General features: G+C 41.7%; 1 protein-coding gene across 3 annotated transcripts in view; it reads left to right on the forward strand.

Annotated features, from left to right (window-relative positions):
* The window catches only part of ssh2b (slingshot protein phosphatase 2b), a 42,412-nt gene extending 24,292 nt beyond the window's left edge, over window positions 1-18,120 (forward strand). For all 3 annotated transcript variants that reach the window (XM_053648252.1, XM_053648253.1, XM_053648254.1), the window contains 13 exons: window positions 2,715-2,833; window positions 2,966-3,030; window positions 3,148-3,269; window positions 3,741-3,806; window positions 3,904-3,969; window positions 4,074-4,268; window positions 6,470-6,563; window positions 9,771-9,899; window positions 10,027-10,073; window positions 10,169-10,315; window positions 10,488-10,688; window positions 11,408-12,293; window positions 15,825-18,120. In XM_053648252.1, coding sequence (XP_053504227.1) covers window positions 2,715-2,833; window positions 2,966-3,030; window positions 3,148-3,269; window positions 3,741-3,806; window positions 3,904-3,969; window positions 4,074-4,268; window positions 6,470-6,563; window positions 9,771-9,899; window positions 10,027-10,073; window positions 10,169-10,315; window positions 10,488-10,688; window positions 11,408-12,293; window positions 15,825-17,120 — 3,433 coding nt within the window. In that variant the 3' untranslated portion in view covers window positions 17,121-18,120. The remainder of the gene's footprint in view (window positions 1-2,714; window positions 2,834-2,965; window positions 3,031-3,147; window positions 3,270-3,740; window positions 3,807-3,903; window positions 3,970-4,073; window positions 4,269-6,469; window positions 6,564-9,770; window positions 9,900-10,026; window positions 10,074-10,168; window positions 10,316-10,487; window positions 10,689-11,407; window positions 12,294-15,824) is intronic.
* Window positions 18,121-18,452: the final 332 nt, after the last annotated feature.

Here is an 18,452-nt window from a genome sequence, read left to right on the forward strand (position 1 = left end):
GGAGGGGGAAGGGAGAGAGGGGTAGGGGGGACAGAGGTGGGAGGGGAGAGAGTGGAGGGAGAGGGGGAAGAGAGAGGGGGAGGGGGGACAGAGAGGGGGAAGGGAGAGAGGGAGAGGGGGAAGAGGGGGCAGGGAAGGAAGAGATGGGGGGAAGGGAGAGAGGGGGGCAGGGAAGGAAGAGATGGGGGAAGGGAGAGAGGGGGACAGAGAGGGGGGAAGGGAGAGAGGGGGGACAGAGAGGGGGGAAGGGGGAAGGGAGAGAGGGGGGGCAGAGAGGGGGAGGGGGGAGGGGGAGGACGGGGAGGGGGAGAGGGGGGGAGTTGGGGAGGGGGGACAGAGAGGGAGGGGGGAAGGGAGAGAGGGGTAGGGGGGACAGAGGTGGGAGGGGAGAGAGTGGAGGGAGAGGGGGAAGAGAGAGGGGGAGGGGGACAGAGAGGGGGGAAGGGAGAGAGGGAGAGGGGGAAGAGGGGGCAGGGAAGGAAGAGATGGGGGGAAGGGAGAGGGGGGGCAGGGAAGGAAGAGATGGGGGAAGGGAGAGAGGGGGGACAGAGAGGGGGGAAGGGAGAGAGGGGGGACAGAGAGGGGGAAGGGGGAAGGGAGAGAGGGGGGACAGAGGTGGGAGGGGAGAGAGTGGAGGGAGAGGGGGAAGAGAGAGAGAGAGAGAGGAGAGGGGGGAGAGAGAGGGCGGGGGAGGTGGGGAGGGAAGAGAGAGAGAGGGGAAGGGATGGTATTTTAGTTATCAAACACTGTCTGACAATGAGTGGAGGTGCACTCCTAAACGCATGCACGCGCACATACACACACACACACCTTATACTCTGAATGCAAGAATTAGTTTAAATTCAGTGATATGGTGGCAGGACAGAAAGATTTATTAAAAGCATGAACATTTGAATAATTAGTGATATGAGGGTACATTTAGCTGACAGGACACGGGCGGAATGGCGATGCATGGTGGCCCATTCGGAGGTAGTTTATAACATTGCAATGGGTTAGCGTCGTGAACAAATAACAAGCTATCGCAAACATTACATGGAGCATAACGTTAGCTGGTTTCACGGCCACAATGCCAGCTGCATCAAACAAACATAATTTAGGACCGTCTTTCAGGTGCTTTGCCAAATTCCAGGTGTTTCCTCACTTTGTTTGAAATGAACGATAGCATCGGTTGCACACCGGAAACCGATACAAGCTTTCCTCTCTTTTCCTCTCAATGAGTCGGGACAGAGCTAAATTTGTTAAGCTAAGCTAATCTTCTGTAGTTTTTCCCGTGTGCTTGTAGGCGTTCTTCTTCTTCTTCACCACTTGTGGACCGACTAAAACACTTGTGTGTATTTGCTACCCCCATCAGGTCCGGAAGAATTGCAACCTCGGTAGCTCCACTAGAAACGTTTCCAACACTAGTGCAGAAAAACAAGTACCGTCACGTTTTAAGAATGTTGGTACCGACTTGGTACCGAAGTATCGGTTCTCGTGACATCCCTACTCTATGAGCTCTGGGCTGAACAAATGAATTTTGAGAGACAGAAATACAATAGAACCCATTGGAACTCCTTTATTGCAGGAATCTTTTATTACAAATTCTTTAAAATGGCACCTGCTTATAAATGCAATGCATAAACCACACACACCTATTCATTCTACCATACAGAGCTACACACGCTTTGTATGTATGATTTACCAGTTTTTATTCAGTTCCTCTTGCTTGTCCTGCATGTTAGTTTGATAACAGGGGATTTCAGGAAGCTGTAAGTACACTCGGTATACGTCTCTCACTCTGTACAGTGAGACAGTGAGTCTGCAGTGGAACAGTTTGTTCTCAGGCATACCCTGCCAGTGTTTAGTGTCTGAGGCAATGTGTCTCCCCCCCCAAAAAAAGACAACAAAACAACAGAGCTCTGATTTCTCTCTCCGGAGCGCAGTCAGTGCAGCAAGTGGGTCAGAAAATACATCAGAATAAATATGGTGCTGTTTTATCATCAAAGGCACTGCATTATTATAAATTAACTTCTTATGAGCTTCATGGGGTCTAAAAACATGCTGCATTTAGTAGGGGTGGAAATATGACAAAAATATATCACGGTTCTCAGAGGCATTTGACATGATCTAGATGATATTTTTCTTTAAACAGTTTACTATTTCAGCCGAGATCAAGTACAACATTTTAACATCAAATCAACACCTTCCAGTCTGTTTGTAATTTAATAATAAAAAAAATTGAAAAAACACACACAAAAGATATCATGATATCTCAGAAAAGCATATTGTGACAATTTATCATGATATTGATAATATATCGTCATATCGCCTAGCCCTAGCATTTAGGAAAGGATTTTTTTTTAAAAGTTTTTCTTCTTTGGTCAGACGTTATATTTCTCACCGTCAGGAGTATGAAGAAGTAGATTGTTGTAATAATAGATTGCTTTGACCCTGAGCTCGGCTTACTGTCTGTGTGGAGTTGTACATGTGCTCCGCATGTTTGTGTGTTTTCTTCACTAACACTGTTTCCTCCCACCTCCCAGAACCATTTTGGTAAATGTATTGGCTACTCTAAATTGCTCCTGTGTGTGTGTGTAAGATAATGGACTAGCATCCCATCAATGTGTATTCTGGCCTTGCACACAATGTTCCTAGTATAGGCCTAAAGCAGTTTCTAAAGATGAATGAATGAATGAATGATGCATTGTTTTCTGTCTCACTCATTTTTCCCTCAGCATTAGCGAGAGCTTTCTAACAGTGAAAGGCGCCGCACTCTTCCTCCCAAGGGGAAATGGCTCCTCGTCATCATCAATCTGTTCCTCGCGGATCACAGGACAGCGTAGCAAACATGCAGGTATCAGAAATCGGATTCGCATGACATCCTAGGACCTTATTGCATCAGCTGGGAATCTGCATATCGTGGAAAGTATATCAGCTGGGAATGTGTATATCGTAGCTGAATGATTTGTCCATTGCACACGTTTAGGAGATCTTCAGCTGCACCTGCAGACCATGTTCACTCTTCTACGTCCAGAGGACAACATCCGTCTGGTGAATGATGCAAAAACACATTTTAGTAGCAGTTCATATTACCATTTAATAATGGTATCATAATACTATTCAGAAATCCAGAATGAATGGTTATATTGACATAGTGGTGTCTGGCAGGCGGTGCGGTTGGAAAGCGTGCACCCTCAGTGCACACGCTACATGGTTGTAGTGACCACAAATGGACGGCAGGACACTGAGGAAAGTGTAGTTCTGGGCATGGACTTCAGCCCCTCAGACAGGTGAGTGTGTGTCAGTACATTTATTCATTTTACATACATTTTTATCATAAGTGACCAGTAAGTGATGCAGAATCCAAAATATATAAGTTGTACCAGAGAAGTCCTAAGTCATATACCAAACCAATATATCAGGGGCAGTTTTAAAGTCAGATCACTACCTGAAAAATTGACTGAAGCACACCTACGATGGTACAGACATGTGATGAGAAAACCAGAATACCACATGACCAGAAAAGTGTTGGAGCTTGGTACAGGAAAGAGAAGCCGTGGAAGACCCCGCCTAACATGGATGGATGTTATAAATAAAGACCTCGCTAGAGACAATATAGACCCAAAGATGACCCAGAACAGACAATCTGGAGACAAAAGATTAGGAGAGCCGACCCCAAGTAGATATGGGAAAAGGCCGGACAAAGAAGAAGAGAAGCCCTGAAATTCAATGTGTAACACTGAGTATGTGTGTGTGTGTAGTTCCTGTTCAATAGGCCTGGTGCTTCCTCTGTGGAGTGACACATTGATACATTTGGATGGAGATGGGTAAGTGAGTTGTGAACACGTAAACCTGTAGTGTTTGAACTCATCCAGAACATGTAAATGTTGAATTTCACACTATACCTCTCCTCTCCTCTCACAGGGGGTTCAGTGTGTCCACAGATAACAGGATCCACGTTTTCAAGCCCGTCTCAGTCCAGGCCATGTGGTAAGTGACAATAGACAAGAAATGTATTGATTTTAACATTAGCTTTTTTCTTCTCCTTTTCTCAGACGCTCACCAGCAATAATTCTTCCTACTCCCTCTTTCAGGTCAGCTCTGCAGTCTCTTCATAAGGCATGTGAGGTAGCACGCTGCCATAACTACTTCCCAGGCAGCCTCTTCTTGACCTGGGTCAGCTACTACCAGAGCCGTGTATCCTCAGACCAGGCCCACATCAATGAGTGGAACGCCATGCAGGATGTGCAGTCGCATCGCGCTGACTCACCTGTGCTCTTCTCTGATGTGTATGTGAAAGTATGCCTTCAACTACATCCCCTGTAATCTTTATTTATAGCCAGGACTCTTTTAAAGAGCGCTCACTGATTGTGTGACTACAACCATTTTTTCCCTAAACCAAGCAGTAGTTGGAAACGGTGATAGTGTGCAGGAAGACACACAGATGAACCATGTTTACTGCTAATATGCTGCTGCTATAGAGCAAGACACACCTCCACGGGCGGGACATATATAAACCTAGAGAGAATTTATATTTACATTTATTCATTTAGCAGACGCTTTTATCCAAAAGCGACTAACAAATGAGGAAATACAAGCATTTTTAATTGGGCAATCATGAAATTTAAGTACAAAATTAAAATGTGAATATCTCCAAAACTAGGGCGCAGTGGCTTAGTGGTTAGTACGTTCGCCTCACACCGCCAGGGTCGGGGGTTCGATTCCCACCGTGGCCCTGTGTGTGCAGAGTTTGCATGTTCAGGGGGTTTCCTCCGTAGCATGGACTCCGTAGCACCGGAGTATGGAGTCCGTGCTACGGAGTGCTCCATAGTACGGACTCCGTACTCCGGTTTCCTCCCCAGTCCAAAGACATGCATGGTAGGCTGATTGGCATGTCCAAAGTGTCCGTAGTGTTTGAATGGGTGTGTGAATGTGTATGTGATTGTGCCCTGCGATGGATTGGCACCCTGTCCAGGGTGTCCCCTGCCTTGTGCCCGATGCTACCTGGGATAGGCTCCAGGTTCCCCGTGACCCTGAAAAGGATAAAGCATTATAGAAGATCAATCGATATCTCCAAAACTATTTTTGTCTATTTATAATATAGTTTATAAAATATAGTTCCACATATAGTTTTGTATCAGTGTCCATAACACCAACAAACATAAATATAAATCCCTGAACCACCAATTTTAATTGCACTTTGAAATTCAGCTTTGAAAGCTGAAACTGAATAAGAAATCATGATGTACATACTCCAATTGGAATACAACCATGTGAAGCCATTTACTCTTTCTCCAAAACACAGATGGGAAAAAAAGAAGTTTGTTTACCTTAATGGTCCATCACTTCCCACTTTGTATCATAGTGTGACTTTAAAGAAATCAGAAATCTTATTTATTAGTATTATTTCTATATTGTTTATTAGTATTAATCTGTCGTATGTCCTGTCATCAAAGCCTGTGTATTAATAGACTACTGACACATTCAACATTCCTGAAAAAGCATCTCTAGTGGAATCAGAGATGCAAAAATTTATGTAATTTCAGGACTCATACAATTATTTATTGTATATAAAAAATATAAAATATACAAATAATTGCTTATAAAATGAAGTGTCTAAGTAGCCAAGGCTATCTTTAAGGAACAAAAAGACAGCATGTGGTGTGTATAGCTGCTGTTTAGATTTAGAAAGTTGAAAGCAAAGACATAAAGGTGCATTTGGAGTATGTTCTGTTGAGACTAATGGAAAGGTAATGATAACTTTATAAATGCTGCTCTTCATATGAGCCCAAATTTGTTTTCTATGTAATGTACATGTAAATGGAGTTCCCAGTTTAGGCTATATATAAAAACAGAATTTGCGAAGTCGTTTTATGCAAACAGACCTAAAATTTACTCACTAATAATACTGACTTCCCGTAAACAGAAGTTTGTGCTAACTGATACACCTATATAATAACCACTGATCTGAAAGTTTCCACTTAAAAGACAGCAGTGCTCATGTCCATGTATTATCACTGAAATGAGTGACATGGCATTGCGTAAAATGCCATGAGTTTATAATTCATACAGTCTCATTGGTATAGACAAGCAAACTGAGTGCATGTCTACTGTTTACATGCTCAATTGTGTGTGAGACTGCGGTTTATGGGCATATCAGAAAGGAAGTCTTAACGTCTGGTAGCTCTGCAGTTTGACTATCTTTACAGTAAGGGCAGAGAGGACTAAGATCAGACAGTTCCCTCAGCACCACTTTGCAGCCAGACACGTGTGCTCACTTGCACTTCCTGTTTGTGGGCATGTTATCTCAGCCATGCTGCCATGTTGCACACTTTGTTCAGCATTTACTGTGTTTGTTTAACTGATGTGTGTAAATGGTAATGGATGAGATTCCTTACTTGCTTCTTGTTTTGCTTTAGTGACTATGAGTCTGTGCAAAAGTAATTGTTTAATAACCCCTATATAAAGACTGTGTGTTATGTGCCATTAGGCCAACAGAGCGAGAGAGAACGGAGCGACTGATCAAGACACGTCTGAGAGAGATCATGATGCAGAAAGACCTGGAGAATGTCACATCTAAAGAGGTCTGTGCAAACACACTTTCTCATATGATACAGTGGAGCTAAAAAGTCTACACACCCCAGTTAATATGGCAGGTTTTTGTGATGTAAAAAAAATCAAAACCAACATAAATCATGTGAGAATATTTTCTACCTTCATTGTAAACATTTAACTTATTAATAACAAAAAGAATCATTTTAGGGATAAAAGAAAAAAGTACAATAACCTGGTTGCATACGTGTGCACATCCTTTTATAATTGGGAATGTGGCAGTGTTCAGAATAATCCAATTACATTCAAGCTCATGTTAATTACTAATTAGTGTACACCTACCATAAATTTAAGTGATTGATTAACCCCAAATAAAGTACAGCTGTTCCTATAGGATTTTCCTGACACCATCTTGGTAACATCCAACTAGAAAAGCCATGGGCCATAAAGAGCTTACAAAGCAGGTGCAGAATCTCATTGTTGAAAAATATCAATCAGGAGAATTTCCAAGGCATTAGATATACCATGGAACATTGTAAAGGCAATAATCAAGTACAAAAAATATGGCATGACAGTGACACTAATAAGAACAGGACATCCCTCTAAAATTCAGGATCAGGAGAAAACTGGTCAGGGAGAGGCCTACAGCAACATTTAAAAGAATTTCAGCCATTTCTGACAAGTTCTGGTTGCTCCCTACATGTGATAATAATCTCCATAATTCTTCAAATCTCTGTGTATGGTAGAGTGGCGAGAAGCCTTTTTTAACCAAAAAAGAAAAATCATCCAATCTCCCAAAACCATGTGGAATAATGTGTTATGGTCGGATGAGACCAAAGTTGAACATTTTGGCCATAACACCAAAAGATATGTTTGGCACAAAAAAAGCACTTTAACATCACCAAAAGAACACCATCCCCACGGAGAAGCATGGTGGTGGCAAACTTTGGAGCTGTTTTTCTTCAGCTGGAACTGGGGCTTTAATCAGGGTGGAGGGAATAATGAATAGCTCCAAATACCACTTAAGTTTGGCACAGAACCTTAAGTCTTCTTCTAAAACACTTACAATGAAGAAGAATTTCACCTTTCAGCATGACAACGGCCAGAAGCAAACAAGAAAGAAATGGCTTCACCAAAACAAGATCAAGGTTTTAGAATGTCCCAGCCAGAGTCTAAATCCTAAATCCAATCAGAAATCTGTCGGGTGACCTGAAGACGGCTGTGTACAGGAGATGCCCAGCCAATTTGACAGAGTTCGAATTCTTTTGTAAGGAAGAATGGCAAAATATTGCTAAGCCAAGATGTGCCAAATCGAATGCTGTGATAAAATCTAAAGGTGCTTCAACTAAGTATTAGTTTAAGGGTATGCACACTTATGCAACCAGGTTATTGTACATTTTTTTTATTTTTCATTTTTCCCCCTAAAATGATTCTTATCGTTTCTCACTTTAATTGCTTAAAAATTTACAATAACGGTAGAAATGGTTCTGACATGATTTATCTTGGTTTAATTTTTTTACATCACAAAAACCTGCCATTTTAACAGGGATGTGCAGACTTTTTATATCCACTGTACGTATATAAAAAAGGTGGTATGAAGGGCGTGTCTCGTTAGCCATGACCTTGTTAAATCAATCAGTGGGACACCTGCACTTGCTTCTTTTTACATTCACGTTTATGTCAACTGCCTTGCGTTCAACGGAATGTGCTGCTCCGGCTCTCAGCCACTCACTGAACAGAACAGACGCAGAGAGAGGTTCTCGCACTTGCAGGACAGTACTGGCGACATTTGGAGAGTTGCTAAGGTTTGACCAAAAAGTCGCTAGATTTGTTGTTTTTTGTTGTTGTTTTTTTACAAAAAAAGAAGTCACTAAAGGGGTCTGAAAAGTCGGCAACACTGGTCTGCACTGACAACTAGATAAAAGGCAGGCTAATCTCCGCCTCTCCACAGTTTTTCATTTATGCACATTCTATTTGAAAAGCAATAAAATACACCAAGTACCCAAATGATGCCCTGTCTTTTTTTAAAAAAAAAATTATTTTGTGCCCCCCTTTTGATAAATTTGTATCCCCCGCCCCACCCCTGTTGAGAACCACTGCATTAGATGAATGAAGATTTTTTATTTGACATCACTTGCTGAAATCGGGGTTGAGGAGATCTTCCTAACTTTCCGCGTAGGTATACTGAATTGATGGGGTGTTATCTTTGGATTTTTCCTAGGTCGGAAAATCCATGTTGTTAGTTTTAAAACTGGCCTGTGGAAAACTGGTAAAACTGGCTTACCATGGAGGATAAAAAACTATTTTCCTAATGAAAGGAAATAAACTGGAGGCAATATTCAATTCTATCATAACCTTTAATGTTTCAAATTTGTGTTTATTTAGTTTTTTAGTTATTATTATATTATGATTTCTGATCTTTTAAAATTATGTAATAGATAATCCACGGCTAGGTGGGCATTACACGGTTTTAATGCATGATGTGGAGGCACCCGACGCGAAGCAGAGTGCATTAAAATCGTGTAACGGACACCTAACTGTGGATTATCCCGCTTATACCATGGTCACTTGCCAGCATTACCAAGTTAAAGCTGTCATTGATGTTTGCAGTACAAAACTTGATCAAAAGTTTTTCGTTAGTTATATTATATATAGTTTGTTAGATCTGGAATTCTGCCCACTCTAAACCATACACAGAGAAAAAGTAATATGATAAGATTATATTTATTTGAATGAATTATAGCAAATAGTTATTAGAGTGAGAGAGAGAGAGAGAGAGATTGTGCCTGTGTGAATTACCTGCGTCTGTGACACATCTATGGTTACAATTGTTTATAGGCAGCTCATTGATTTAGAACAGTGATTAAACTGACTGGTATTACCTATGCATTCAACGGTTTGAACGCACACCTTCCAGCCAATCAGAATAGAGTATTTAGACAGACCATGGTATAAACTATTGATATAACTGCTTCAACATGCCTTTCTATAGGTCATAGCGATAATGGTCATAATGATAATTTTATTCTTAATTCCAAAATGAATAAATAAATTCCACCAGTAATGATTTCATTATTTATTATACAACATTTATTATTTATTTACTAAGTCCCTTTAATACCTCAAATGTTGTTTAGACAAAAACTTTTATTAAAGACTTATGCAAAATCCTAAATTCACTACACACGCTTTATGAAATTGTACCTTGACTGCCACTGATTCGATTTCTGTCCTATCAGATACGCACGGAGCTGGAAATGCAGATGGGGTGTAACCTGCGAGAGTTTAAGGAGTACATCGATAATGAGATGATTGTCATCCTGGGTCAGATGGACAGCCCCACTGAGATATTCGAGCATGTGTACCTGGTAATTCTTTCATACATTATCACTTTCCGTTTTCACGTGTTTCGGTTTCCTGTTTCAGCAATCCCCTGTTTAATCTCTCACTCGGTCATTTATCATCATTTAACTGTCTATTTGGGTTTGTTCAAAGGGTTCAGAATGGAACGCGTCTAATCTAGAAGAGCTACAGAACAGCGGGTAAAACTGCTAGATGTCACATTCGACTCTCTTAGCTACAGTCATTACCGCAAACACATACGTCAACAAAACCATTTGTTTTTTTTCGTGCTCAGGGTTCAGTACATCCTCAACGTGACACGGGAGATTGATAACTTCTTCCCCGGTCTGTTTGAGTACCACAACATCCGCGTGTACGATGAAGAGGCCACAGATTTGCTGGCGTACTGGAACGACACGTATAAATTCATCTCCAGAGCCAAGTAAGTTCAACTGCTGCTCACGCCATGTGTCTTTTTTTTGGCCATCTTGATTGTACGTCACTCGCTGAAGTCAGGGTCTAAATCCTTCTCTCTCTTACAACTGCTCAGTCTTTTCCCGCTCTCTCTACCAGCATCCTTCATCAATAACAAACATCTAAACTTCTCTCTTCAGGAAAGCAGGAGCCAAGTGTCTGGTACACTGTAAGATGGGCGTGAGTCGCTCCGCCTCCACTGTGATAGCATACGCCATGAAGGAGTATGGCTGGGATCTGGAGCAAGCCTTCGACTATGTCAAAGAGCGCCGTGCCGTAACCAAGCCCAACCCCTCCTTTATGAGGCAGCTAGAGGAGTACCAGGGCATCCTGTTGGCCAGGTATGCACTTTATTTGCATACATACAAAACAAAAAGGAGGCTTAGAAGCTGTCTGAATAACTAGAACCAAATATATTTACATAAATATTAAATGACAATGTGTTCATTCATAATCTATTCACCTTGACATGTACTCAACTGGCATGCATTGTAGTATGTACACAGTGTGTGCATGCTTTAAACAAATATGTACAGAATTGTCTTTATTTGTTCTTAGCACAGTTATGAGTGCCTTTGTCTTTGGTGTGTCACTTTACTTCAGTTACAGTAGCTGTTATGCTACATTCCAGGTTCTCACATTTACAAATGTAGAGAGTGTGCTTACATGTGTAGGGCATGGTTTTGTGTACATTTCTTGCAGAGGAAAATGATGGGGGGGAAGAAATTAAATTTGACTGCTCAACCCACATAGAAATGTGGCTTGAAACCAGCTGGAAGAAATCATTTCCTGTTTTTTTGATGTTCAGACTGCAGAAAATCGAACGGCATTTGAGCTGCCTGTCTCCTGAAATGTGCTGTTTAGTGGACATCTTGTCTTACTGATAAGTAAGGGTTTGAAAAAAGCTGAAGGAGAGGCTAGAGTGCCCTGTATTTGTTTTATATAAATCAGTATAAAGATGAAATGCATAAACGCAGTCCGGTGGTGTTCCATTTATTGAACTTACGCCGTCTTTTTTGCTCTCTGTACTTCCCTGTTTCTTTCCTTCTCCCCTCAATAGCAGGCAGAGGCACAACAAGCTGTGGCGTTCCCATTCGGACAGCAACCTGTCTGAGCACCATGAGCCGCTGGTTAAAGCTCCTGCGGCGCAGTCGCTGGGCCGCTCCAACCCCCGAAACCAGAGTGGCAACCAGACATCTCCATCGCTGCAGGAGCTGCTCCAGACTCTCAACCCTTCCTTGGCCCCTGCAGCAGGACAAAAGGACTGCGAGTCGGAGATGCCTTTCACAAATGGACTAGAAAACTCTGAAGAAAGCCTTGCTACTGAGGAACCATCCCTGCTCCCTAAACCCCGAGCAGCTACGGTTTTGCCTGGTGCCCGACCCAGTTCGGCACCTGTAAACATGGCAGAAATGGTCTCGGTGAGCCGGCCTCATCCACCCGCTGCTCTTCATCACCCTGCCTCATCGCCTAAGCTTCACCCAGATGCAGAGGCCAAACCACTCAGCCACGAGCAGCCAGAGGTGTGCTCTCCTAACAGAACAGGGTGTGTTAGGAGTAGAACCCCTGAGCCAGGCAGACAAACCCCAAACTCCTCCTCAGCTGCAGGGCAGCACACACAGGTGCCTGAACTTAGGCAGAAATTCAGCCAGCAAGTGCCTGACACAGCTGTGGACTGTGCAGGGCTAGGTCACGCCAAGGACAATAACCACCACCAACACCCTAGTGCCACAACACAGGAAGAGGGCCTTTCTGCCTCACCTCAGTCAGCTCTGAGCCCCGACCGCATCGATTTCTTCAGTGCCAGAGAGAAATTCCTTGGCCTCTCTCAGGAGGCGCAAAGCCGTGGGAGTCCTGAGCAGACGCTCAGAGACAAAAGCCCGAACCAGGAGTCAAAGCTCATGTTTCCTGAGCACCCTGTTAAAGGGGAGGAGGAACAGAAAAAGGTAGCTGTGTGTGCAAAAATTCCTGTTTGCCTTGCCCATGTTTTTAAAAATTTATAAAAATTAGGCTTGTGCGATATTGATTTTTCAGTGATCGTGATTTCCTTGATTAATAATAATCATCAGGTAAAACATCAGAAAGTTATCCAGTAGCATTGTTGAATGTTATTATGTAACATATTTACGTAAAAAACACAAAACTTTGGAACTTTTGTTGGACCTAATAATTCATTACTTCAATCCTGAACGAACAGGTTTTATTTAGTAATTGCCTTTTTTACACAAATACAAACATGGATACTGTACCTGAAAAATTAACTTAAATAATGTGCTATTAATAATTAATTAATAAAAACTTGGTAGGTTGTATGCAGTTGCAAAAAAAAAACTTTTGTTCAACAAGTTTCGCTATTGGAGGGAAGTGTCTTTCTCGTGTTTTACAAAATTAGTGAAATGTTTTAAGGTCTTTTGCAGCCTTTCTCGAATGATAGTGATGCCAGTGCTCTGATGTTTACTCCTTGATGTACTGGTCACAACAGATGGATTTAAAATGACGTTTTAAATGAAGTCAAGCACATACCTGAAAATTTAACATTACTGCAAATTGAATATTTTCTAAATTCTTTGAATATTCTGGCAGCCCGCGATTGTTTCGGACTGACGACATTATGATATCACACAAGCCTATTTAAAATAATGGATTTTTACATATCATAAGAATCTAACAATTATACTTAAATCGTTGTTATAATTTTTGATTACAGCAACAGAGTAGTTTTGCTGAGAGTAAGTCCGACACTTCTGTTAAACTCATGTGTATCGACATCCCATACCGCACCGTAACAGTGCTTTGAGTTTAAACTCATGTCATTGGCTGCCACCCTGTGGTGAAAAGGAATGCTGCATGGGGTTCCCCATTTCCATTATGGTGTTGGTGGTCAATATGCTGTCAGTCATCCTTTGGTATTCTTTATATAAGGCTTGTTTCCACCAAGGTTACAGAATCTTTTGAGGAACTAAATGGTCCTGGAACTATCCTGAAAGAGAACACAGGGGTCAGGAGCATTAACATTAACTTTAATATTAAGTGAAGTGTGCAACGGACCCAACATTTCAGCACACAACAAAAGCTGAGCAACACAAGTAACAGAGGAAGTTGGAACACTTACCAGCCACTCTATTAGGAACACCTACTCATTCATTCAACCAAAACATACAGATACAAATCAAGAGCTACAGTTAAGGTTTACATCAAAATGTGATTCAGTGTCTTTGAATAAGGCATGGTAGTTAGTACCAGATTTGCTGGTTTGAGTATTTCTCTCTGCTGTTCTCCTGGGATTCCCATACACAAAATTCTCTAGAGTTTACACGTAGAGTTTGGTACGAAAAATCCAGTGAGCAGGCGGAAATGTCTTCTGTACTTGACCGATTTGAGCTGACGGGAAGGCTAGTTTAACTCAAATAACCACTCTACAACCATGGTAAGCAGAGAAGCATCTCAGAATGCACAACAATCTGAGTATTGAGTTACTGACTATGTGCATCCCTTTATGGCCCCAATTTACCCATCTCATAATGGCTACTTCTAGCATGCGCCATGTCACAAATCACGTCTCAGAATGGTTCTATGAACCGTGAGTTCAGTGTACTTCAATAGCTGTTCCAGTTACCAAACCTGAATCCATTAAAGAAACGTTGGGATGTGGTTAGAACGGGAGATTCGCAGCATGAATGTGCAGCTGACAAATCTGCAGCAATTATGCAATGCAGTCATGTCAACATGACTGGAATCCATGCCATGGAGAATTGAGGATGTTCTGAGAGCTAAGTATTAGTATTAGTTCCTAATTAAGTGGCCAGTGTATGTCGCTTTTTAAACAAAGTGCAATTTCATGCTTCAAGCCTTTTCCTGCTTCTTTTTTTTTGGCGGCATGACAGTAGAAGCATGTACAAAATATACTTACTCTGAGAATGTTTGACTCCGTAAAAAGCTAAAAACAGTTTACATAACCACCTGCAGGTTATGGAAGTTGCAGAACAGGTCAGTTTTTAAATACTTATTTTCATAAATAGCATCTTCTATATAACTTCTGTGGTGAATATAATTTTTTAATCATTTATTTTTCCCATGCTGTTGTTGAGCAGGACTGTATTTGGTGGAAATATCATCAGATTCACGTTCAATTACAGTTAGTTATCTTCTTACATCAGCTCTACTTTTACCCTAACCACAGAAACTAAAAGTGACACTCCTGCTCACTCCGGCCTCTTTGTGGAAGAGCGTGAGCGAAACATCATCTAGCTAGAATTTTTAGCATTTTCTATACATTATTTTAGTGTCATAGATCAGTCCGTACAAGAATTTGCGGAGTTTGTTTGTGATTGTTGTGGCCAAAAATGCTGTGGCTTATTTTTTCTTCAAAATTTGCAATGCAAATTTGCAGGTTTTTTGTGCTTTTTTGTGGAGAACTACTTGAACTGCTAAATTGCAATCGCACAAAATTGTTTTGCATGGTCTTTTGCAGTGATGTTCGTTGGTAAATGAGATCTTTTAGCTGTAGTTCGACACACGAGAATCAAAGAGAGCTTTGGCTGAATGCGCGTTGTTATGATGTCACATGATGCGTCTTGGCCCAAATCTGCGGAAAAACCGCGTTAATTCTGAAAAATTGCAAGCTTCTTCGAATATTGTGGTGTTTACTTGATTTTGCATTAATTTCTGTGATCACAAAATCCTGGAGGGACTGATAGATTATGCATGGTATATGAAAGGAATAAGAATTAGTAGAGTGGATGCATTATGGCATACACCAAGACACTACAATCTACACCAAGCACAAAAGAAAGGAATGTGAAAACAAACTGCTTGATCATCCATATCTCTGTTGAAATCTTTTTGTTCTCACATTTTTATGCCATTTCTGAGGATGTCAAAAAGGACATCTTTATTTTCAGCAACCTCGGACACAAGCGCCTAGAAATGTATGAAGCGGACTTCTTTCCTCTCTTCTTGGTGTAAAATAGTACAGTGTAGTAATGTGTTTTTATGTTGTTCTTGTCTTTATTTGTCACCTATCTGTATATGAGGGTAAAATGGGGCACGCTGCATGTATATGACATGTAAATAATTAACTAGTGGTCGGGAGCTTGCATCCACGCAGCTGAAGTTGATTCATGAACTCACTTTTCAGTGTCATGAATCAGATTTGTCCTTCTTTGTGCTCAAGTCTGTTCTCATTTCTATACAATTTAAGGGTCATTGTGTTGCTGATGAGCTGCACGGTATTGTGTAATCCAGCTTGAGTAATTACTTGTTACCTGCTATTTTGAAAATCTATTTATTATAGGCTAGTCATTATGTGAAGCTCACGTCAAACCTAGAACTGAAAAGATTACTGGAAGTAGTTCCAGAAACTAATTTCAACCCTGCTTCAATTCTTGAGTTCCTGAAAAGGTTCCTGAGGTGGAAATTCGCCTATAGTAATACCAGTTCAGTCCCTAGCCTTAATGACCTTTATTTCTCTTTTTCAGGAGAACTCCAGTGTTTTGGTTTATAACACGGTCTCAGAACTGGAGTCCACAAGGCCCAGCGTACCTCCTTCCCCTCCTCCTGCCAGCCAACCTGACTCCAGTAGCTTAAAGGAGGAGGAGGAGCTAGTAAAAAACTCACCAGAAGTGGAGAAGGTGGAGCTCGGAGAGGCCCACCAAGGTGATTGGTCAAAGGGTACAGTGCGGCGAGCCACCAGGCAGCTAGAACAGAAGATGAAGCAAGATGTTTCATCGTCACCGCTGCTATCAAGTGCTCTCGGCTGTCCTTCACAGCGTTCCGTTGTTAGCACCAGCAGCAGAGACAGAATTGAGAACACTACTTCATCTCATTTAGACCTCTTCCTTGATTCGAGCACTGTGCCAGTCAACCACCATCAGCCTGAGGAAACGTTGGAGATAAATGTGGAGAAGGAGGGACATTCACCTGTAGCAGAAGAGATTGGGAAAGGATGCAAAATAAGACTCAGGGAAGAAGAGCGTGGACACACTGGATTTCTAGAGACTGACATGAGCCTCTCACACTTGAAGCAAAGCCATTCCACTCCATCCAGGTCTTCTTCAGAAGCTGTTTTTAAGTTAGAGGGTGTTACAGAGAAAGAGACCAGCACTGACTGCCTTTCACAAGACCATCTGAGGGAGATGTGGGAGACTCTGAGTCAGCTCGGTGCGTTCCTCTGCCAGGTGAGCAGCAGATCAGACAAGAGGCTCAGCCACCCATGGGCTGCAAAAGAACAGAAAAGAGGGTGGATTGTTCAAGAACGAGCCAGAGAGGTAGAGGCAAGAATGCGTCAAGCTGGTCTGACCCCGCCATCACTGATCAAGAGATCAGCCTCCCTGGCTAAGCTAGGCTCCCTCGACCTGTCGGCTAATGATCTGAACGAACTGGAGCTGAGTCCCGCGTCATCATCTCCGTGCACTGCAAAGCCACGCCCTCACTCTTTTACTGATGATACCTCAAAAAAGCAGCGGTTTCTACCCAGGCGAACACCCTCTCTCCCTCCCTTTTGCACATCTCGCCTTCCTTCTACTGGATCGCACTTGGATAAAAGGTTGGAAAACTGCCAGCCTGGAGAAGTACAGCACAAGGTCTCCATGCCACTGCCAGTCTCGCCATCATCCAATGAGTGCTGTAGGCAAGGAAAGATCCCAGATCCAACACACGCTCCAGTGCCAGCGCTTGCCTTAATATCTGTGGAGACACGGCAACAGTACGGGAGAACTCATCCCTTGAGGAGGCTTAAAAAACGAACCTCAAACTCCTATTATCACACCATGTGACCCAGGCTGTTCTTTTTTTCTTTTCTTTTTTTAAGTGTGTTTGTGCTGCGTGCATGCTTTTTTTTTTTTTCACACATACCTCAGTGGGCCTTACAAAACCAGAAATAAAACAAAACTGCTGGGTGGCTTTGTAGCCTATCGTCAGATACACAATAAAGAGCACAAAGTTAGAGATTAGAGAAGTTACTGGTCTTTGTGATGGGGTTGATGGGGCAGGTTTTAATCCCGGACCCATCAGCAATGAAGAGCAATTCTGTTAAAAAGTTTGATGACTGATTCACACTTTGCACAATATCTGTCAAATGGTTTATTACACACAAGTGATAAACATATAGTTTCCTCTCAGCCTGCAGTATCGTACTGCAGAATGCTCTTGAACTGAAATAGATTCTCCATTGTCAGGGGATTTAGTGTGTATGTGTGTGTGTGTGTGTGTGTGTGTGTGTGTGTGTGTGTGTGTGTGTCTGTGTGTGTGCGCAATATAAAGAGACATGGATGAATAAATGTTAAAATACATTCAGATAGGTATGTAATGTAACTGAGTGCAAAGTTTTTATGGATGTCTGATTAGTGTGCCTGTTAAGCTCAATTAAAAATGGGATAAGTCATGTGGTACGTAGAATGTAGATCTCTGGGCTTAGTGGATATATGTATAGATTCATTTTTAAGGGATGTGTATGACTGTATATTTAAATGTGTGTGTGCACCTTTTCTTTCCATGTTCAATTCTTAAGTGCAGTTTCTCCTTTCTGAGTTTTTTTGTTTAGTAATATATAAACAAACGTGGGGGAGTTTTTAATATGCACTTTATCTTTTTTATTATGTTTTACATTTTTTAATCTGTGGTTTGTAATCTGGACGCATGCTGGCCGAGTGTGTATTTAGGGTCGCCTGTATGATGCAATGTGCAATTTAGACTTTATTTTTCTGTTCCTTGTAAAACTGGATTTTCTTTATACTCTGCTTAAACTGTGACAATTAAAGAACATTTCAGAAAATATATCACAAATATTTCTTCTCATGTGCTTCAACACTATTACCTGGCTTTGGGAATCTTAAACAAAGGATTGAAGGCTTTAATTTTTTTTTTCTTCATATTGTCATAGAAACAAGTAACCTAACAGTTCACATGAACATCTCAGTTTGTAATCACTAATTAGATCACAGACACTGGCTTTTGTCTCTCTACCCATTGGTGGGGGAACCAGAATATCCTGAAAAAACAAACAGACAAAAACCTGCCCTAAGGAAGGGACCCCATGCATTAACCTGAAGACTAAGACTAATTCACAATTATAATTTTGGAAATAGGACCATTTCCAAATGGTCCTA

The sequence above is a fragment of the Ictalurus furcatus genome, chromosome 18, assembly GCF_023375685.1.
Source record: "Ictalurus furcatus strain D&B chromosome 18, Billie_1.0, whole genome shotgun sequence".
NCBI lineage: Eukaryota > Metazoa > Chordata > Actinopteri > Siluriformes > Ictaluridae > Ictalurus > Ictalurus furcatus.